The 18,097-nt window shown below is 46.5% G+C and overlaps 1 protein-coding gene across 4 annotated transcripts in view; it reads right to left on the reverse strand.

Moving 5' to 3' along the window:
- dennd5a (DENN/MADD domain containing 5A) overlaps nucleotides 1–17,638 on the reverse strand; it is a 38,775-nt gene extending 21,137 nt beyond the window's left edge. For 2 of the 4 annotated variants that reach the window (XR_004222173.1, XM_031899880.1), the window contains exons 1-6: nucleotides 17,363–17,638; nucleotides 10,050–10,121; nucleotides 6,689–6,798; nucleotides 4,847–5,498; nucleotides 4,307–4,494; nucleotides 722–1,039 (exon numbers count right to left, since the gene is read on the reverse strand). Coding sequence is in view for 3 of the 4 variants with exons in the window: in XM_031899880.1 (XP_031755740.1) it covers nucleotides 722–1,039; nucleotides 4,307–4,494; nucleotides 4,847–5,498; nucleotides 6,689–6,798; nucleotides 10,050–10,121; nucleotides 17,363–17,510 (1,488 nt within the window). In the remaining variant the exon portion in view is untranslated. 4 annotated transcript variants of the gene reach the window in all.
- Between the last annotated feature and the right edge of the window lie 459 nt (nucleotides 17,639–18,097).

An 18,097-nucleotide genomic window follows, 5' to 3' on the forward strand; every position in this document is an offset into this window, starting at 1 on the left:
AGTAGGATTAGAAAGGGTTAAAGAGTACCACATTTATATGACAAAAAGTCACATGATTTTAACGATTCTGATTCGGTACTGCATAAATAGAGGGGGGGGGGGGACAGAATCCAAGATGGGGAGCTCCTGTTACAACTGTAACAACCTATATCATTAGTCCTATAGAGATGCTGTCAGTTTATAATATAAAATATGGCATTTCTAGCCATATTCATTTTTAGGGTTTAGTTCTCCTTTAAAGTCAAAGGGGTTGGTTCACCTCTGAGTTAACTTTTAGTATGACGTAGAGAGTAATATTCTGAGACAATTTGCAATTGGTCTTCATTTGTTATTATTTGTAGTTGTTTTAGTGATTTCATTTTCGATTCAGGAGCTCTCCTGTTCTTAGTTTCAGCGGCTATTTAGTTGCTAGGGTCCAAATTACCTTAGCAACCAGGGAGTGGTTTGGATGAGAGACGGGTATATGAATAAGAGAGGGGCTGAATAGAAAAGAAAGTTATAAAAGTAACAATAACAATAAAATTGAAGCCTCACAAAGCAATAGTTTTTTCTCTGACGGGGTCAGTGACCCCCATTTAAAAACTGCAAAGAGTTGGAAGAAGGCAAATAATTCAAAAACTGTAATGAAGGCCAATTGAAAAGTTGTTTAGAGATGGCCATTCTATAAAATACTACCCTAGCAACCAGGCAGCAGTTTGAACGACAGACTTAAGAGACTCACTTTTTCCAGACTGACCCCCGTCCTCTTCACCAGCGCCTGAAGCCGGGCAATAGTCTCGTTCTCTTTTAAAAGTTCATAGGAGTTTAATGGGGAGCCGGCCAGGTTTCCGTTCCTCTTGTCGGACACCAGGTCGGCTGCCTTGAGGTTCCTCAGCTTGGAGATGCTCTCGCTGCAGTGCAGGTTCCCCTCGGGGGGGATGCCGAAGGCCAAAAGGATCTCCGATACCTCCTGTATGAATTCCAGCTTGTTGGGGAACTGCGGCAGGTCCTCGGGCAGCTCTATAAAGTGGTTGTCTATGTCCACGAAGCACAGGTTGGCCTGAAACGGCAAATGTAAAGGGTCAGTGCAAATACAGAATGAAGCCTTCTTCTTGTTATGGTCCTCAACTGGCAGTAAACTTACCCTTTAAACCCACTGCTAGGCTACAATGCCCAGCATTTTGTTATATGTATATAATAAGGAGTTAATGCATGCATATTATAGTTCAGCTACATCCAAGGTTAAGAACCAGGGCCATAAAAGAAACCATCAGATGTAGTCTAAGTTTGCCCATAGCCTGTACAGAGAGATACCATAAAACTATGGCACATAGGGATTCCCCTGTACTAAGCACAATTCAGCAGGAACAGCCCCCTAAGTTTGCTCATAACCTGTACAGAGAGATACCATAAAACTATGGGGCATAGGGATTCCCCTGTACTAAGCACAATTCAGCAGGAACAGCCCCCTAAGTTTGCCCATAGCCTGTACAGAGAGATACCATAAAACTATGGCACATAGGGATTCCCCTGTACTAAGCACAATTCAGCAGGAACAGCCCCCTAAGTTTGCTCATAACCTGTACAGAGAGATACCATAAAACTATGGGGCATAGGGATTCCCCTGTACTAAGCACAATTCAGCAGGAACAGCCCCCTAAGTTTGCTCATAACCTGTACAGAGAGATACCATAAAACTATGGGGCATAGGGATTCCCCTGTACTAAGCACAATTCAGCAGGAACAGCCCCCTAAGTTTGCCCATAGCCTGTACAGACAGATACCATAAAACTATGGCACATAGGGATTCCCCTGTACTAAGCACAATTCAGCAGGAACAGCCCCCTAAGTTTGCCCATAACCTGTACAGAGAGATACCATAAACTATGGCACAATAGGGATTCCCCTGTACTAAGCACAATTCAGCAGGAACAGCCCCCTAAGTTTGCCCATAACCTGTACAGAGAGATACCATAAAACTATGGCACATAGGGATTCCCCTGTACTAAGCACAATTCAGCAGGAACAGCCCCCCTAAGTTTGCCCATAGCCTGTACAGAGAGATACCATAAAACTATGGCACATAGGGATTCCCCTGTACTAAGCACAATTCAGGCAGGAAACAGCCCCCTAAGTTGCCCATAGCCTGTACAGAGAGATACCATAAAACTATGGCACATAGGGATTCCCTGTACTAAGCACAATTCAGCAGGAACAGCCCCCTAAGTTTGCTCATAACCTGTACAGAGAGATACCATAAAACTATGGGGCATAGGGATTCCCCTGTACTAAGCACAATTCAGCAGGAACAGCCCCCAAGTTGCCCATAGCCTGTACAGACAGATACCATAAAACTATGGCACATAGGGATTCCCCTGTACTAAGCACAATTCAGCAGGAACAGCCCCCTAAGTTTGCCCATAACCTGTACAGAGAGATACCATAAAACTATGGCACATAGGGATTCCCCTGTACTAAGCACAATTCAGCAGGAACAGCCCCCTAAGTTTGCTCATAACCTGTACAGAGAGATACCATAAAACTATGGGGCATAGGGATTCCCCTGTACTAAGCACAATTCAGCAGGAACAGCCCCCTAAGTTTGCCCATAGCCTGTACAGAGAGATACCATAAAACTATGGCACATAGGGATTCCCCTGTACTAAGCACAATTCAGCAGGAACAGCCCCCTAAGTGCTCACAGCCTGTATGGAGGGATCCCATGATGCTATACTAGGTGTATACGGCACACAGACAGGGTTAGCACAGGGAGGGGATTATGGAGAAGAGAGCAATAGGCACCCCAGGCTGCTCCTGCTGCAGCCCCACACTAACCGAGAACATGTTAAATCAGCCCATTTAGACACTTAGAACAAACTGCTTCTGTGGCCGCTGCAGGGAACAGACAAGGAATCATTGAACTGAGCAGAACAATCCGGTGATTATACAGGGACTGATCTGTGTGAGTCACATGGCGCCCTCAGAATGCCCAACCGGGGGGTAAATGGCACATAAACACAGCTATATTTCCCCTTACTGATCGCAGCCTCACTCAGTTAAAGGGGAAATGCACCCTAAAGCTCTTCCTAACTCAGCAAGATCAGCTGGCTTGGTGTGATTGTCATGTGAGCAGCTCCTTGCCCCGCTGGGCTACTAAAGAGATGTGCTATATCAGGCTGGGGCAACTGAATAACCTCTCATCCAACAATCGGATTTGATGGAAGAGAGAAATCCAATGGGGCCTTGGCCCAACGGGGTTTGTAATCCAGGCGGCTTAATTGCAACTGATGTTTATCAAACTGTATAATTAAAGTGCGTAGTTATTTGTAAATGTCACTGCGACTGATACTAGTATGTTCCTTTTCATTCTGTCCACGGCTGGTTCCGACTCTTGAATCAATGTACAAAAGCCAATGGGAATATCAAGGGGTGGGTTCACCTGTCAGTTAACTTTTAGTATGTTATGGAATGGCCAAATCTAAACAAGTTTTCAATTGGTCTTCATTATTTATTTGTTATAGTCTGAATTATTTTCCGTCTTCCAACTTTTTGCAGCTTTCAAATGGGGGTCACTGACCCCGGCAGCCAAAACCCTATTGCTCTGTGAGGCTCCAGTTTTATTGTTATTGGTACTTTTGTGTAACTTTCTTTTCTATTCAGCCCCATTCCTATTCATATACCAGTCTCTCATCCAAACCACTCCCTGGCTGCTAAGGTAAACAAGACCCTAGCAACCAAATAGCTGCAGAGAGGGAGTTCCTGAACAGAAAAGAACTAAAAAAAAACTACATTGTAAAAAATGAAGACCAATTGCAAAAAATATGCAGTATATTGTGGGCTTGAAATGATCTGACTTCAGAGTAAGAACCAGCAGTGCTCCCAATAGCAATTATTTATGACTAACTGTACAACCCACTGATACTGTATAATTAATGTGTACGGGAAATAACTTTATTTATTATGCTGAGCAACAGAATGCATGGTGTTGCCCTATGGAATAATTTGCCCCCATCCCATATAAAGCACATCGGGAAATCAGGTGGCCGTCATATGAATATAAAGTCACGCTGTCCCATACCAGCAGATAGCAGGGCCCCAAAATAGAATCTTAGAATAGGAAATACTATGATTGGGCAGCTGTGGTATCAGCACCGGCGTTACAGGGGGGTCAGCGGATGGCAGCCAGGAAACCCTATATTATATTATATATATATATATATTATATACAGGTATATATACTGTATATATATTGGTACAGGGCCTGAATTAAAGCAAATACTCCAACAGCTTCTTGTAAAGGAACGGGGCTGTATTTTACTATTCTTACCTCTTGTGGCAGCTCCAGCTTAGATCTGTCATCCAGCCCATTGGAGTGCAATCCCATTAGGTACGGAACCGGCGCGTCCAGGAAATGGAGGAGGGAGGCTGGCAAGATGGGGACGTAGACATGCTGCCACTGAAATGGGAACATCAGGCCTGTGATGGTCTCTGCCACCGTCATTAACCTCTGGTAATCTGGAAAACATCATCAGAGATTCAAATATTCATCAATTCAGAGAATAAAACAAGGCTGCTCAGGGGGCTGTTCCTGCTGAATTGTGCTTAGTACAGGGGAATCCCTTTGCTGCCATAGGTTTATGGTATCTCTCTGTACAGGCTATGGGCAAACTTAGGGGGCTGTTCCTGCTGAATTGTGCTTAGTACAGGGGAATCCCTATGTGCCATAGTTTTATGGTATCTCTCTGTACAGGCTATGGGCAAACTTAGGGGGCTGTTCCTGCTGAATTGTGCTTAGTACAGGGGAATCCCTATGTGCCATAGTTTTATGGTATCTCTCTGTACAGGCTATATGCAGAACATCACTTACGTTGGGAGTAGAGCAATATCTGGAATTCCAGCAGGGCGCACGTAAACAGCTGCACCACGTTTTCCACCCCAAGCAACTCAAACACTTCCTGGGCAGGAAAGTCAAACAAGGGCAGCTCATTGGTGCTCGGCCTCTGACACACGATTGGTCCATACACCCCATTAAACTTCAGGGACCTCCCAGCCGGGGGCAGAGGCACCTCATAGAGGATGTTATAAATGTAACTTTCTAAGGGTAATGGCGGCGGCTGTGGGGAAGTCACAGCCTGGTGGAGCTGCTCCAGGACTTTCTTACAGGCGGTCATGAAAGACATGGGGGCGATGAGACAGATGCACTTGGACACATACAGGGTGTCTCGTGTTATGTCATAAGAGTTGAAGCGCTGCAGCTTGGTGATGGAGCTGTCGGTGCACTCTCCGGGGCAGTCTCTGCCGTTGCTCGCCGACGTGTGGATGATGTCATACTCGGCGTTATGCATGTGGTACAGGGTCTGCATGGCGCTGCATATCTGCTTGCTGGTGACTTCTTCAAAGAAGGTGAGGGAGAACCCAAATGTTCTAGAGCCGTCTTCTCTCGTGATGATGAACGCGTGGTACTGGGGCTCCTTGGGGTCGGCCTGAGTCTTAAATGCTAATCCTTTAGGCATGCATAGCTGCAATAATGATACAATCTGTTATATTGAGAGCCTGCAGGTGAAAGACTTCCCCTCAGTGACTAATATCCTTATCATTTACAGTAGGGGGTACATTATCCCTTATAATACATGAGTGATACTCAGAGTTCCCTGTATAACTCAGCCTGCAGCCTTGTGCCTTTATATGGGGGGCACAGAACCCCTCAGTGACTGCTAATATCCTTATCATTTACAGTAGGGGGTACATTATCCCTTATAATACATGAGTGATACTCAGAGTTCCCTGTATAACTCAGCCTGCAGCCTTGTGCCTTTATATGGGCACAGAACCCCTCAGTGACTGCTAATATCCTTATCATTTACAGTAGGGGGTACAGTATCCCTTATAATACATGAGTGATACTCAGAGTTCCCTGTATAACTCAGCCTGCAGCCTTGTGCCTTTATATGGGGGGCACAGAACCCCTCAGTGACTGCTAATATCCTTATCATTTACAGTAGGGGGTACATTATCCCTTATAATACATGAGTGATACTCAGAGTTCCCTGTATAACTCAGCCTGCAGCCTTGTGCCTTTATATGGGGGGCACAGAACCCCTCAGTGACTGCTAATATCCTTATCATTTACAGTAGGGGGTACATTATCCCTTATAATACATGAGTGATACTCAGAGTTCCCTGTATAACTCAGCCTGCAGCCTTGTGCCTTTATATGGGCACAGAACCCCTCAGTGACTGCTAATATCCTTATCATTTACAGTAGGGGGTACATTATCCCTTATAATACATGAGTGATACTCAGAGTTCCCTGTATAACTCAGCCTGCAGCCTTGTGCCTTTATATGGGCACAGAACCCCTCAGTGACTGCTAATATCCTTATCATTTACAGTAGGGGGTACATTATCCCTTATAACAAATGAGTGATACCTAGATATCAGCAATATATCAACTACTTTTTTACTTATGAACTCCAAACGTCAACTCCAAATGCAATGGATATAAAGAGCACTGGCAGTCCCAACCCACACGGTACATTCTAGCCGGGTACGTCTCCCCTTGAAGCCGGAGCTCTCCCTTCTCTCCCCTATTGTTGGGGCATGCAATTCCCAGAATGCACCGGGCAGCCATAATGGGCAAATTGTATGTGGAACAAAGATCAATGCAGGGAGGGAGTCACGTGTACACGGGGAAAGGAGAAGCACATACCATGCCCACGGCATCCTGGTCGAAGGCGTTCCACTCCACGTTCTCTGGGTACCGCGCCAAGACCTTGGATTTAAAGGTGCGGCGCAGAGGGGTCTGCTCAAAATTCTCTCCTTGAATTGAAAGAAACAAAGAGTAACAAGCGGCAAAACTGATTTGTCCCCAGCAGTGAGGCACACAGGGACAGAGGGCAAAGGAGCAAGAAATGTACAGGATTTATTCTGCTGTTTGGAAGCCTGAGGCTCATCTGTGCCCTATTTATTCCTTGGTTTTCCTGTATGAGGAGAATATCAGTTTTTATACTGTAAAAATACTGTAAATATGGGCTTCTGGGACAAAGTACTCATTATATATGAACAGACTTGGGAATAAATTACTGCCTGCAAGTCTTTAATTGAAAATATGCCTTCCTTATTACTCCCTCAACAAATATTGCACCTCCTACCCATATGTATAAATACAAATATACAGAGAAGGAATGTTCTGGGCACACAATAAGCTGTACCCCCATACTGTACTGTCTAAGGGAAACACTATGGCACCCCCTACCCATATGTATAAATACAAATATACAGAGAAGGAATGTTCTGGGCACACAATAAGCTGTACCCCCATACTGTACTGTCTAAGGGAAACACTATGGCACCCCCTACCCATCTGTATAAATACAAATATACAGAGAAGGAATGTTCTGGGCACACAATAAGCTGTACCCCCATACTGTACTGTCTAAGGGAAACACTATGGCACCCCCTACCCATATGTATAAATACAAATATACAGAGAAGGGAATGTTCTGGGCACACAATAAGCTGTACCCCCATACTGTACTGTCTAAGGGAAAACACTATGGCACCCCCTACCCATATGTATAAATACAAATATACAGAGAAGGAATGTTCTGGGCACACAATAAGCTGTACCCCCATACTGTACTGTCTAAGGGAAACACTATGGCACCCCCTACCCATATGTATAAATACAAATATACAGAGAAGGAATGTTCTGGGCACACAATAAGCTGTGCCCCGATACTGTACTGTCTAAGGGAAACACTATGGCACCTCCTACCCATATGTATAAATACAAATATACAGAGAAGGAATGTTCTGGGCACACAATAAGCTGAACCCCTATACTGTACTGTCTAAGGGAAACACTATGGCACCTCCTACCCATATGTATAAATACAAATATACAGAGAAGGAATGTTCTGGGCACACAATAAGCTGAACCCCTATACTGTACTGTCTAAGGGAAACACTATGGCACCCCCTACCCATATGTATAAATACAAATATACAGAGAAGGAATGTTCTGGGCACACAATAAGCTGTACCCCCATACTGTACTGTCTAAGGGAAACACTATGGCACCTCCTACCCATATGTATAAATACAAATATACAGAGAAGGAATGTTCTGGGCACTGGTACCCTCATACTGTACTGTCTAAGGGAACTGAATACCTGACACTTTACTGAATGCCAGGGAAATCTTGCTGGACTCCCCAACAGAATTTACACCTTGGTGTATGTTACTTTTAATCTCACCTGAATAAGCTAATTGGAAAATCTCATTCTTTGCAGGGAATTTCCAACTTTACGAATTTTGCAGAAAATCAAGTTCTCAGAAGGCTGAGTAAGGAAGGAGTAGCGCTACTCAGCAAGCAGACAGACATACTGCGTCAGTTGTATTAGTAACACACCAACAGAAATCAGCCGGGGCATCTTATCAGAGCGACAGGAACTTGCCCCTCACCCCAGAAACCACCACACAGAACCGAAAGGCAGAGAATAACCAGAAAGAGGCGAATGCAGAGACGTCAGTAAGGGCCAGTAAAGCAGAGGGAAATTCAGAGCTGCTACTTCCAGTAAGCGCTGTTATTCAGGTCAGACCTAAGAAATGAAGCCATTAAATATATGTAAACTTGCTGTGGGACACTGCCCATTCCTCTGGCAGATATACACTCCAGGAAGCCATCTTGGATTTGTGAGGTAGTAATATACACTCCAGGAAGCCATCTTGGATTTGTGAGGTAGTAATATACACTCCAGGAAGCCATCTTGGATTTGTGAGGTAGTGTGTGTCAAGATAAGGAAGTCTGACTAGAATATCTATCTATATTATCTATCTATATCTATATTAGTGTCATACACATGCAGTATATATACATTTTGGGGCCCTGACTGGGGACTAATATATTTATAGCTACTGAGTTAGAGCTATTACCGTCCTCCAAACTGTGTTCCCGCCAAAAATCTGCTGACTACAATAACACGGCCTAAGTAACGGCCAAGAATTTTCACAGTCTATGAAAGAGTTAAAAGATATTAAATGATATTTATGTGGTAGAGTTTGACTAAATACTTCTGCTCCATTTGCAGTTATGGAAATAAACTCTGCTGCAATCACTAAATATGAACAACTTATGAAAATAAATCAGCGTAAACCAAACAGCCTCAGTATAAGGAACCGTGTCAAGTGATGTTTATCTGTGAGAGATTACAAGGCGGCCGAGAGGAACAACCGTGCAATGTGCTTTGGTTTGTGAGTTATGTATAGTACAGGTATGGGATCTGTTATCCAGAATGCTCGGGACCTGGGTTTTTCTGGATAAGGGATCTTTCGGTAATTTGGATCTCCATGCCTTAAGTCTGCCCCCAATAAGGGGTAATTATATCTTAGTTGGGATCAAGTACAGGTACTGTTTTATTATTACAGAGAAAAGGGAATCATTTAACCATTAAATAAACCCAATAGGGCTGTTCTGCCCCAATAAGGGGTAATTATATCTTAGTTGGGATCAAGTACAGGTACTGTTTTATTATTACAGAGAAAAGGGAATCATTTAACCGTGAAATAAACCCAATAGGGCTGTTCTGCCCCCAATAAGGGGTAATTATATCTTAGTTGGGATCAAGTACAGGTACTGTTTTATTATTACAGAGAAAAGGGAATCATTTAACCATTAAATAAACCCAATAGGGCTGTTCTGCCCCCAATAAGGGGTAATTATATCTTAGTTGGGATCAAGTACAGATACTGTTTTATTATTACAGAGAAAAGGGAATCATTTAACCATTAAATAAACCCTAAGATAATTATATCTTAGTTGGGATATTGGATAACGGGTCCTATACCTGTATAACAAGAGTGCCTATCAAATCCAAGATGGCTGAAGGCCTGAGGAGATGCAGATCCTGTCACACGTTGGAAGGGGCTGCCCGAAGGCTAAAGGGAGTTGCCCACAATGATTTCTTTATGAAAACGGTCGGCTTCACTTTATAGGTCATGGCCTGTTTTTTGTTTGGAGCGAAAGATGTGAAGTTAGAGAGCAGCGCCTTGGTTCAGTCAGGTTTTACCTTCAGCCGCACTGGGTAAGAAACGTCCAGCCCCGTCTCTGGCTTTAGAAGCCTGTATGTACTCACACAATGCTGGGTAATAAAACAAATGTTAATTACAAGGGGGAAACCCTGCGGGAAGCCAAGATATTTTAGGCTCAGGTTCATGTTTACCAGAGAATATCTTAACCCCTTCCGCAACCAGCCAAAAGGGCCACATAAAATAATGTCTTATAGAGGGTATTTGATAAACTTATGGCAGTGAATTCACTAATAAATCAATTCATTTACATCTCAAAGATTAAATAAAAAATTAAGACCTTTGAAATTTTTAAATTAAACATTTGTAAAGATTTACATTTAAAATAACATTTTCTCATTGAAAAAAACAGTTTTTGGCTGGTGTTCCCTATTCACATGCAGTAAAGTGGGTTTGTTATCATCATCATTTATTTATACAGCATCAGCACGTTACACATATTAAAATCATGTTAAGTTCCCCTTTAAATATTACTTTTAAAAATCGCACGTTGAATTGGCCTGATAAAGTAGGGATGTACCAAGTATTCCCTATGCTCTGTCAGGACGTGTCCGTTTAACCACCATTTTGCTCCCCGAGTTTGGCCCTTGGTTACTTATCAGAACACAATCTCTAGGGCAATAACAATGTCAAATAAACAGTCAAAACACCTTGTAGTACGATGTAGAGAGTGATATTTCGAGACAATTTGCAATTGGTCTTCATTTTTTATTTGCAATTATTTCAATAATTGTTCAGCAACTCTCCAGTTTGGAACTATTACAGCTATCTGGTTGCTATGGTCCAAATTACCTTAGCAACCAGGGAGTGGCTGAATGACAGGGACTGAATAGAAAAAGTTATAAAAAGTGATAACAATAAAACTGGAGCCTCACAGAGGAATAGGTTTTGGTTGCCGGGGTCAGTGACCCCCATTTGACAGCTGCAAAGTATTTGAAGAATAATAATAATAATTCATAAACTATAAGAAATAAATCATGAAGACCAATTCAGAGACTTTGGTTCCAGTCTGGTTTTGGCAAACTGCACCCACTGAGAGGGCGCTAACCACAACCCCTCCCTGACAAATAGTGATGGGGCAAAAGCCTCGGGACTGGGGTAAAGGCATAGCAAACCTTCCCCTCTGTACTTACACACAAACAGTAGGGAAAAAGGCCAAATAACCCAAAGGACACACCAGAGAGGCTCATGGGAGGAAATGCCGAGACATACTGATAACTCACATCGGCAATTACACCAACCATATAGTAGCCCTTGTCCCTAACAGCCTGGCTGGGGCAACAAAGCAAAGAGCTGATACACTAAATGGGGGGGAAAAAAGGGAAAGAAACAGTCGGCGCTGATGCTTGGAATGTGGCCCAGGCAGGAATGTGTGATGGATTCCCTGAGTGGCACATTATCTGCTGGAGGTGAGGGTGACACGGTGGCAACCATCGGCTAGCGGGCAAATTGCAGCTACATGCCAAATATAGTTCCCCCGCTAAAGAGATAGCAACTGCCATCATATAATTACCCCCACTTTTGTTACCCCTTTCCATTTTGCACCCAATCCCCAGTATCTCTCCCACTCTCCTCACTTTTTGTTTCTTTTTTTCCCCCAATCTCCTAGCCAAGTCAGTCAAAGGCTTCTCCAGCCCGCCGCGCTGTACATATTCACAAAGCAGTAACTTTCCCTTGTTTCGGTTCATTCTATAAAGGGAATATTCAGGGGCACATGGGAAAGTACATTTTGGTGCCATTTGTTCTGTCTTCGCAGCACATTTCTATTATTGCAATTCCTTGATATCCAAAATAATTACAATACGAAAAGATATTTGGGTAAAAATAAATGAGATAATATATAAAGCGTCTCCATCCTGCAAGCTGTTACATATAGCACCGTGGCCATTTATTGTAATCTGGCAGCTGCACACCAGGCCAGACACCAATTTGGGCTGGAACTGGGCCAATAGGACCCCCTAATTCCCATGGTGGCACCCCTGCCCTGGGCACAGGAGACCTGCAAGGAGACCATTCCCTGGACAATCTCGGCACTCCCGGCCTTGGGCCCTATTCTTGTTTGTCTGTTCGCGGTGATGGCAAATATAGTGCATTCATTATGGAGAGGGGAGGAAGGGGCCGGCTTTACTAGCGAGCAGCGGGCATCCCCGCGGTACAGCCAATGCTGCACTGGCGGTTATGGCTGCAGAGAAAGTGATGCGAGTGAGATAAGGACACACATCCATATTTACTGGCACTCTGGCCGGCACTGTGGTGAGAAGAAGAATATACAAAAAAGGAAATTTCTGGGTTAAAAAAAAAATCACCAAATATATCTCCACACAACGGACGCTTAATGCACAACGCAGAGCAGACAGGTTTTTTGCACGTTTATTGTGACCTTGTCTGAACCAGTCGCGCCTGCGGAATGTTAAGTACCCGGGCAGCACCAACACGCTCGAGAGAGTAAACAAGCAGGCGACAACCTGCCGAGCGTCCAACGATGCCATCACCTTGGCACCAGTGTGTAAAGCAGAGGTCCCTGCCGGCCCCAAATGGCAAGAGATGTTTGGCTGCGACCCAACCCGGACACACGGCAGCTGCCAACGTGATTGGTGACATAAAATACCCTTGAGTAGCTAATTACCAGGGCAGCGCCACACGTGGCACACAACAAGACTGAACGTGGGCATGGCAGGTAATGCTGGCACCTTCCCATGATTCCCAGTCGCTGAAGCTTCAAGCTAAACGGCATTCGTGTATAAATGCCCTAGTGCCGATTCTGATGCCACCGCTGTCTGGCTGCAAGAGGCTGGCTAGTCAGTACCCCTGGGCACATTGTGCCATGAATAAAGGCAGCTGGGCACCTTAGTCTCCTGTTGCCCCCACGAGGCTCCCACAATGCAAAGCTGCTATTTCTTATCAGTTCAGGCCATTCCTGCCCAGAGGTCGGTGACAATCAACCGCTAAGTGCCAATCAGAAGACACACGAGCCATAACAGGCACCAACACTGTTCCTATTGGCACCGACCAGAACAGGCAGCAGCTGAACCACCCTCCCTGCCGCTAACCAGGAGCTCAGTCTGGCAGCCATTGGATCTCTCGCGAGGCCTCACCAACCATGTAACCGTCTCTTTCCCCCGGGGCGTATCATCTACTTTACTGAAATGAATGTTCCCCCAGCAACAAAACAATCGCTCCTTTAATAAGTAGCTCGGAGTCAGACGGGAACAGACGCAGCTGTATGGGTAAAACACTGATATACTATAGCAAAGGCACATGCATGGCTGTCAGGGGCCCCGTCAGGCACGGGGGGGGGGGCGCGGACCGGTGGTAAAGAGACAGGGTTACCCATGGAAAAGGCAGATGTGGTGGCAGTAGGGCGCCACGCAAGGAATATCAATTTCATAAAGGCAGATGAGCCCCAAAGACCATTATGTCAGAAGCCAAAACCGGTCGCCATGCTGGTTCTGGTGGGCCGCCATAATCCCCCTCCCCTAATACAATAGCCAGTAACTAATAAGGTGCATAATTAATGCTGATTCTTTTGGGTTGTGAAGCTCCCCAACTACATTAGGGATAGGGAACCCTGCCATAAACCATAGCAACAAATCAGCAGTCAGTTTCTAGGGATCTGCTAAGCCACTGGAAGCAAACATCTGATTGGTCGTTATGGGTTACTGGCTACAGCACATTATGCCTATGTAACCCTGATAGGCCCAGATTCACTAAGCAGCAGTAAAAATCACAGCTAGCACTTCCAATTGTGATTTACTTATTCATCTTAACACGGTTAAGGACAGACACAGTGACAGTTACACATAACTATAAACCCAGTGAGAATGAGGAATGAATGGATATTGGGGAGTTGTATCAGGAGTCAGAACCAGCAGTGCAGGGAAGGGAAAGGGACAGACACAGTGACAGTTACACATAACTATAAACCCAGTGAGAATGAGGGATGAATGGATATTGGGGAGTTGTATCAGGAGTCAGAACCAGCAGTGCAGGGAAGGGAAGGGAAAGGGACAGACACAGTGACAGTTATAACTATAAACCCAGTGAGAATGAGGGATGAATGGATATTGGGGAGTTGTATCAGGAGTCAGAACCAGCAGTGCAGAGAAGGGAAAGGGACAGGCACAGTGACAGTTACACATAACTATAAACCCAGTGAGAATGAGGAATGAATGGGTATTGGGGAGTTGTATCAGGAGTCAGAACCAGCAGTGCAGGGAAGGGAAAGGGACAGACACAGTGACAGTTACACATAACTATAAACCCAGTGAGAATGAGGGATGAATGGATATTGGGGAGTTGTATCAGGAGTCAGAACCAGCAGTGCAGAGAAGGGAAAGGGACAGGCACAGTGACAGTTACACATAACTATAAACCCAGTGAGAATGAGGAATGAATGGATATTGGGGAGTCGTTCAGACATTTTCTTTAGGCAACATATTATTTTGGGTTTACTTCCCCTTTAACAGCAGCCCCCAGTTTATAGCCCCGTGCATATGACAAACAGCGATGGGAAAAGGGAAAGCATCAGTGACACCCAATAGTGACAATAAACAGAGAAAAGCCACAATGCCAAAAACAAATAGGGGAGTAAGGAGCAGTGGCTGGCTAATTATACAGCGTGTGGGCTACCACTAATTGCTAGCACATGGGCTCACAGCGGGGGGGGGGGGGCAGTACAATGATCCATTTATACACAGCAACAGGTTCCCCTGTGTTACAAGACCTGAGTGCCCCTATATTACCCAGCAACAGGTCCCCCTATAATACCAGTCGCCCCCATATTGCAAAGTGTCCTTTCTACAGAGACATTACATAAGCCCCCCCCCCCCCATTATAACACCCTGGGCCCCCACATCACATAGGAGCCCTCTATTATAACACAGCAGGACCCCCCTTCCCATAATAAGTCCCCATTATAAAACAGCAGAACCCCCCCCTTCCCATGCCCCCCCATTATAACACAGCAGCAGGACCCCCCACTTCCCAAAATACCCCCCCATTCCCCCATTATAACACAGTAGGACCCCCCACTTCCCACAATACCTTCCCCCATTATAACACAGTAAGACCCCCCTTCCCATAATAACCCCCCATTATAACACAGCAGAACCCCCCCATTATAACACAGCAGGACCCCCCCATTATAACACAGTAGGGCCCCCCCATTATAACACAGTAGGGCCCCCCCATTATAACACAGTAGGGCCCCATTATAACACAGCAGGACCCCCCCATTATAACACAGTAGGACCCCCCCATTATAACACAGTAGGGCCCCCCATTATAACACAGTAGGGCCCCCCCATTATAACACAGTAGGGCCCCCCCATTATAACACAGTAGGGCCCCCCATTATAACACAGTAGGACCCCCCCATTATAACACAGTAGGGCCCCCCCATTATAACACAGTAGGGCCCCCCCATTATAACACAGTAGGGCCCCCCCATTATAACACAGTAGGGCCCCCCCATTATAACACAGTAGGGCCCCCCCCATTATAACACAGTAGGACCCCCCCATTATAACACAGTAGGGCCCCCCATTAAACACAGTAGGACCCCCCATTATAACACAGTAGGGCCCCCCATTATACACAGTAGGGCCCCCCCATTATAACACAGTAGGGCCCCCCATTATAACACAGTAGGACCCCCCCATTATAACACAGTAGGGCCCCCCCATTATAACACAGTAGGGCCCCCCCATTATAACACAGTAGGGCCCCCCCATTATAACACAGTAGGGCCCCCCATTATAACACAGTAGGGCCCCCCATTATAACACAGTAGGACCCCCATTATAACACAGTAGGGACCCCCCCATTATAACACAGTAGGGCCCCCAACCGGCCCCCCCATTATAACACAGTAGGGCCCCCCCATTTACACAGTAGGCCCCCCCATTATAAAACACAGTAGGGCCCCCCATTATAACACAGTAGGGCCCCCCATTATAACACAGTAGGACCCCCATTATAACACAGTAGGGCCCCCATTATAACACAGTAGGACCCCCATTATAACACAGTAGGGCCCCCCATTATAACACAGTAGGACCCCCCATTATAACACAGTAGGGCCCCCCCCATTATAACACAGTAAGGGCCCCCCCATTATAACACAGTAGGACCCCCCATTATAACACAGTAGGGCCCCCATTATAACACAGTAGGCCCCCCATTATAACACAGTAGGGCCCCCATTATAACACAGTAGGACCCCCCCATTATAACACAGTAGGGCCCCCATTATAACACAGTAAGGGCCCCCCCATTATAACACAGTAGGACCCCCCATTATAACAAGTGGCCCCCCCATTATAACACAGTAGGACCCCCCCATTATAAACAGTAGGGCCCCCCATTATAACACAGTAGGGCCCCCCCATTATAACACAGTAGGCCCCCGCCCATTATAACACAGTAGGGCCCCCCCATTATAAACAGTAGCCCCCATTATAACACAGTAGGGCCCCCCATTATAACACAGTAGGCCCCCCCATTATAACACAGTAGGGGCCCCCCCATTATAACACAGTAGCCCCCCCATTATAACACAGTAGGGCCCCCCCATTATAACACAGTAGGCCCCCCCCATTATAACACAGTAGGGCCCCCCCATTATAACACAGTAGGCCCCCCATTATAACACAGTAGGGCCCCCCCATTATAACACAGTAGGGCCCCCCATTATAACACAGTAGGGCCCCCCATTATAACACAGTAGGACCCCCCCATTATAACACAGTAGGGCCCCCCATTATAACACAGTAGGGCCCCCCCATATAACACAGTAGGGCCCCCCCATTATAACACAGTAGGGCCCCCCCATTATAACACAGTAGGGGCCCCCCCATTATAACACAGTAGGGCCCCCCCATTATAACACAGTAGGGCCCCCCCAATATAACACAGTAGGACCCCCCCCATTATAACACAGTAGGGCCCCCCATTATAACACAGTAGGGCCTTATTTAACACAGTAGGGCCCCCCCATATAACACAGTAGGGCCCCCCTATTATAACACAGTAGGGCCCCCCCCATTATAACACAGTAGGGCCCCCCCATTATAACACAGTAGGGCCCCCCCATTATAACACAGTAGGGCCCCCCATTATAACACAGCCCCCCATTATAACACAGTAGGGCCCCCCCATTATAACACAGTAGGGCCCCCCCATTATAACACAGTAGGGCCCCTACATTACACAGACCCCCCTATGTAAGGGTGCTGCCTGAGCCCCCCCCCCCCAGCCCGGCAGAGCACCCATGGGCCCCAGGGCCCGCCCTTACCAGACAACTCGTCCGGCTCCAGCCCGGTGCCCGTATCCAGCCCACAGATCACGAAATAATCAGCGAAACGGCCCGGGGCCGCGCTGCTGCCTCCCCCGCCCCCGCTCATGGTGCTGCTGTCAAACCGCCCTCCTCTCCCGCCTGTCATCCTCCTCCGGGGGCCCGGGGCTACACGGCTCTGCGCGCTGCATCACGGGAGCCCACCGGACAGCTGTCCTGCCGCTACCCAGCTGTGGGCGGGCCGTGCTGCGCAGGGGGCGGAGTCGGCAGCGGATGAGGCGCGCAGGCGCACTGAGTCGCAAGGGTGACATCATGCAGTCTGGATCCCACTGTCCCTGGCAGTGTGTGAGGGCGGGGCGGATACAGTCTGTGTACAGTGATGGGATTGGCTGCCCACCGATGGGACCGAGGGTGATTGGCTGATGGTACTGGGGGGCTCCCTGTGTACGGGGAGATTAGACAACCTGAATTTATCCTGGGTTCTCTCTGTGACCTGGGAGATTGGGCAAACTGAGATGATGCTGGCTCCTCCCTGTGACAGGGGTAATTAACCAACCAGAGATGGTGCTGCTGTGCCTAAATGCCATTGGCTGCCCATTGTAACACACCATGTAGGAGACTAGTTGTGCCCAGTGCCTGAGAGATCCATTGCCCACCGGTGGCACTAGGGCTGACAGGCTGCCCATGTAGGAGACTAGTTGTCCCAAGTGCCTGAGAGATCCATTGCCCACCGGT

The sequence above is a fragment of the Xenopus tropicalis genome, chromosome 4 (genome assembly GCF_000004195.4).
Source record: "Xenopus tropicalis strain Nigerian chromosome 4, UCB_Xtro_10.0, whole genome shotgun sequence".
Classification (NCBI taxonomy): domain Eukaryota; kingdom Metazoa; phylum Chordata; class Amphibia; order Anura; family Pipidae; genus Xenopus; species Xenopus tropicalis.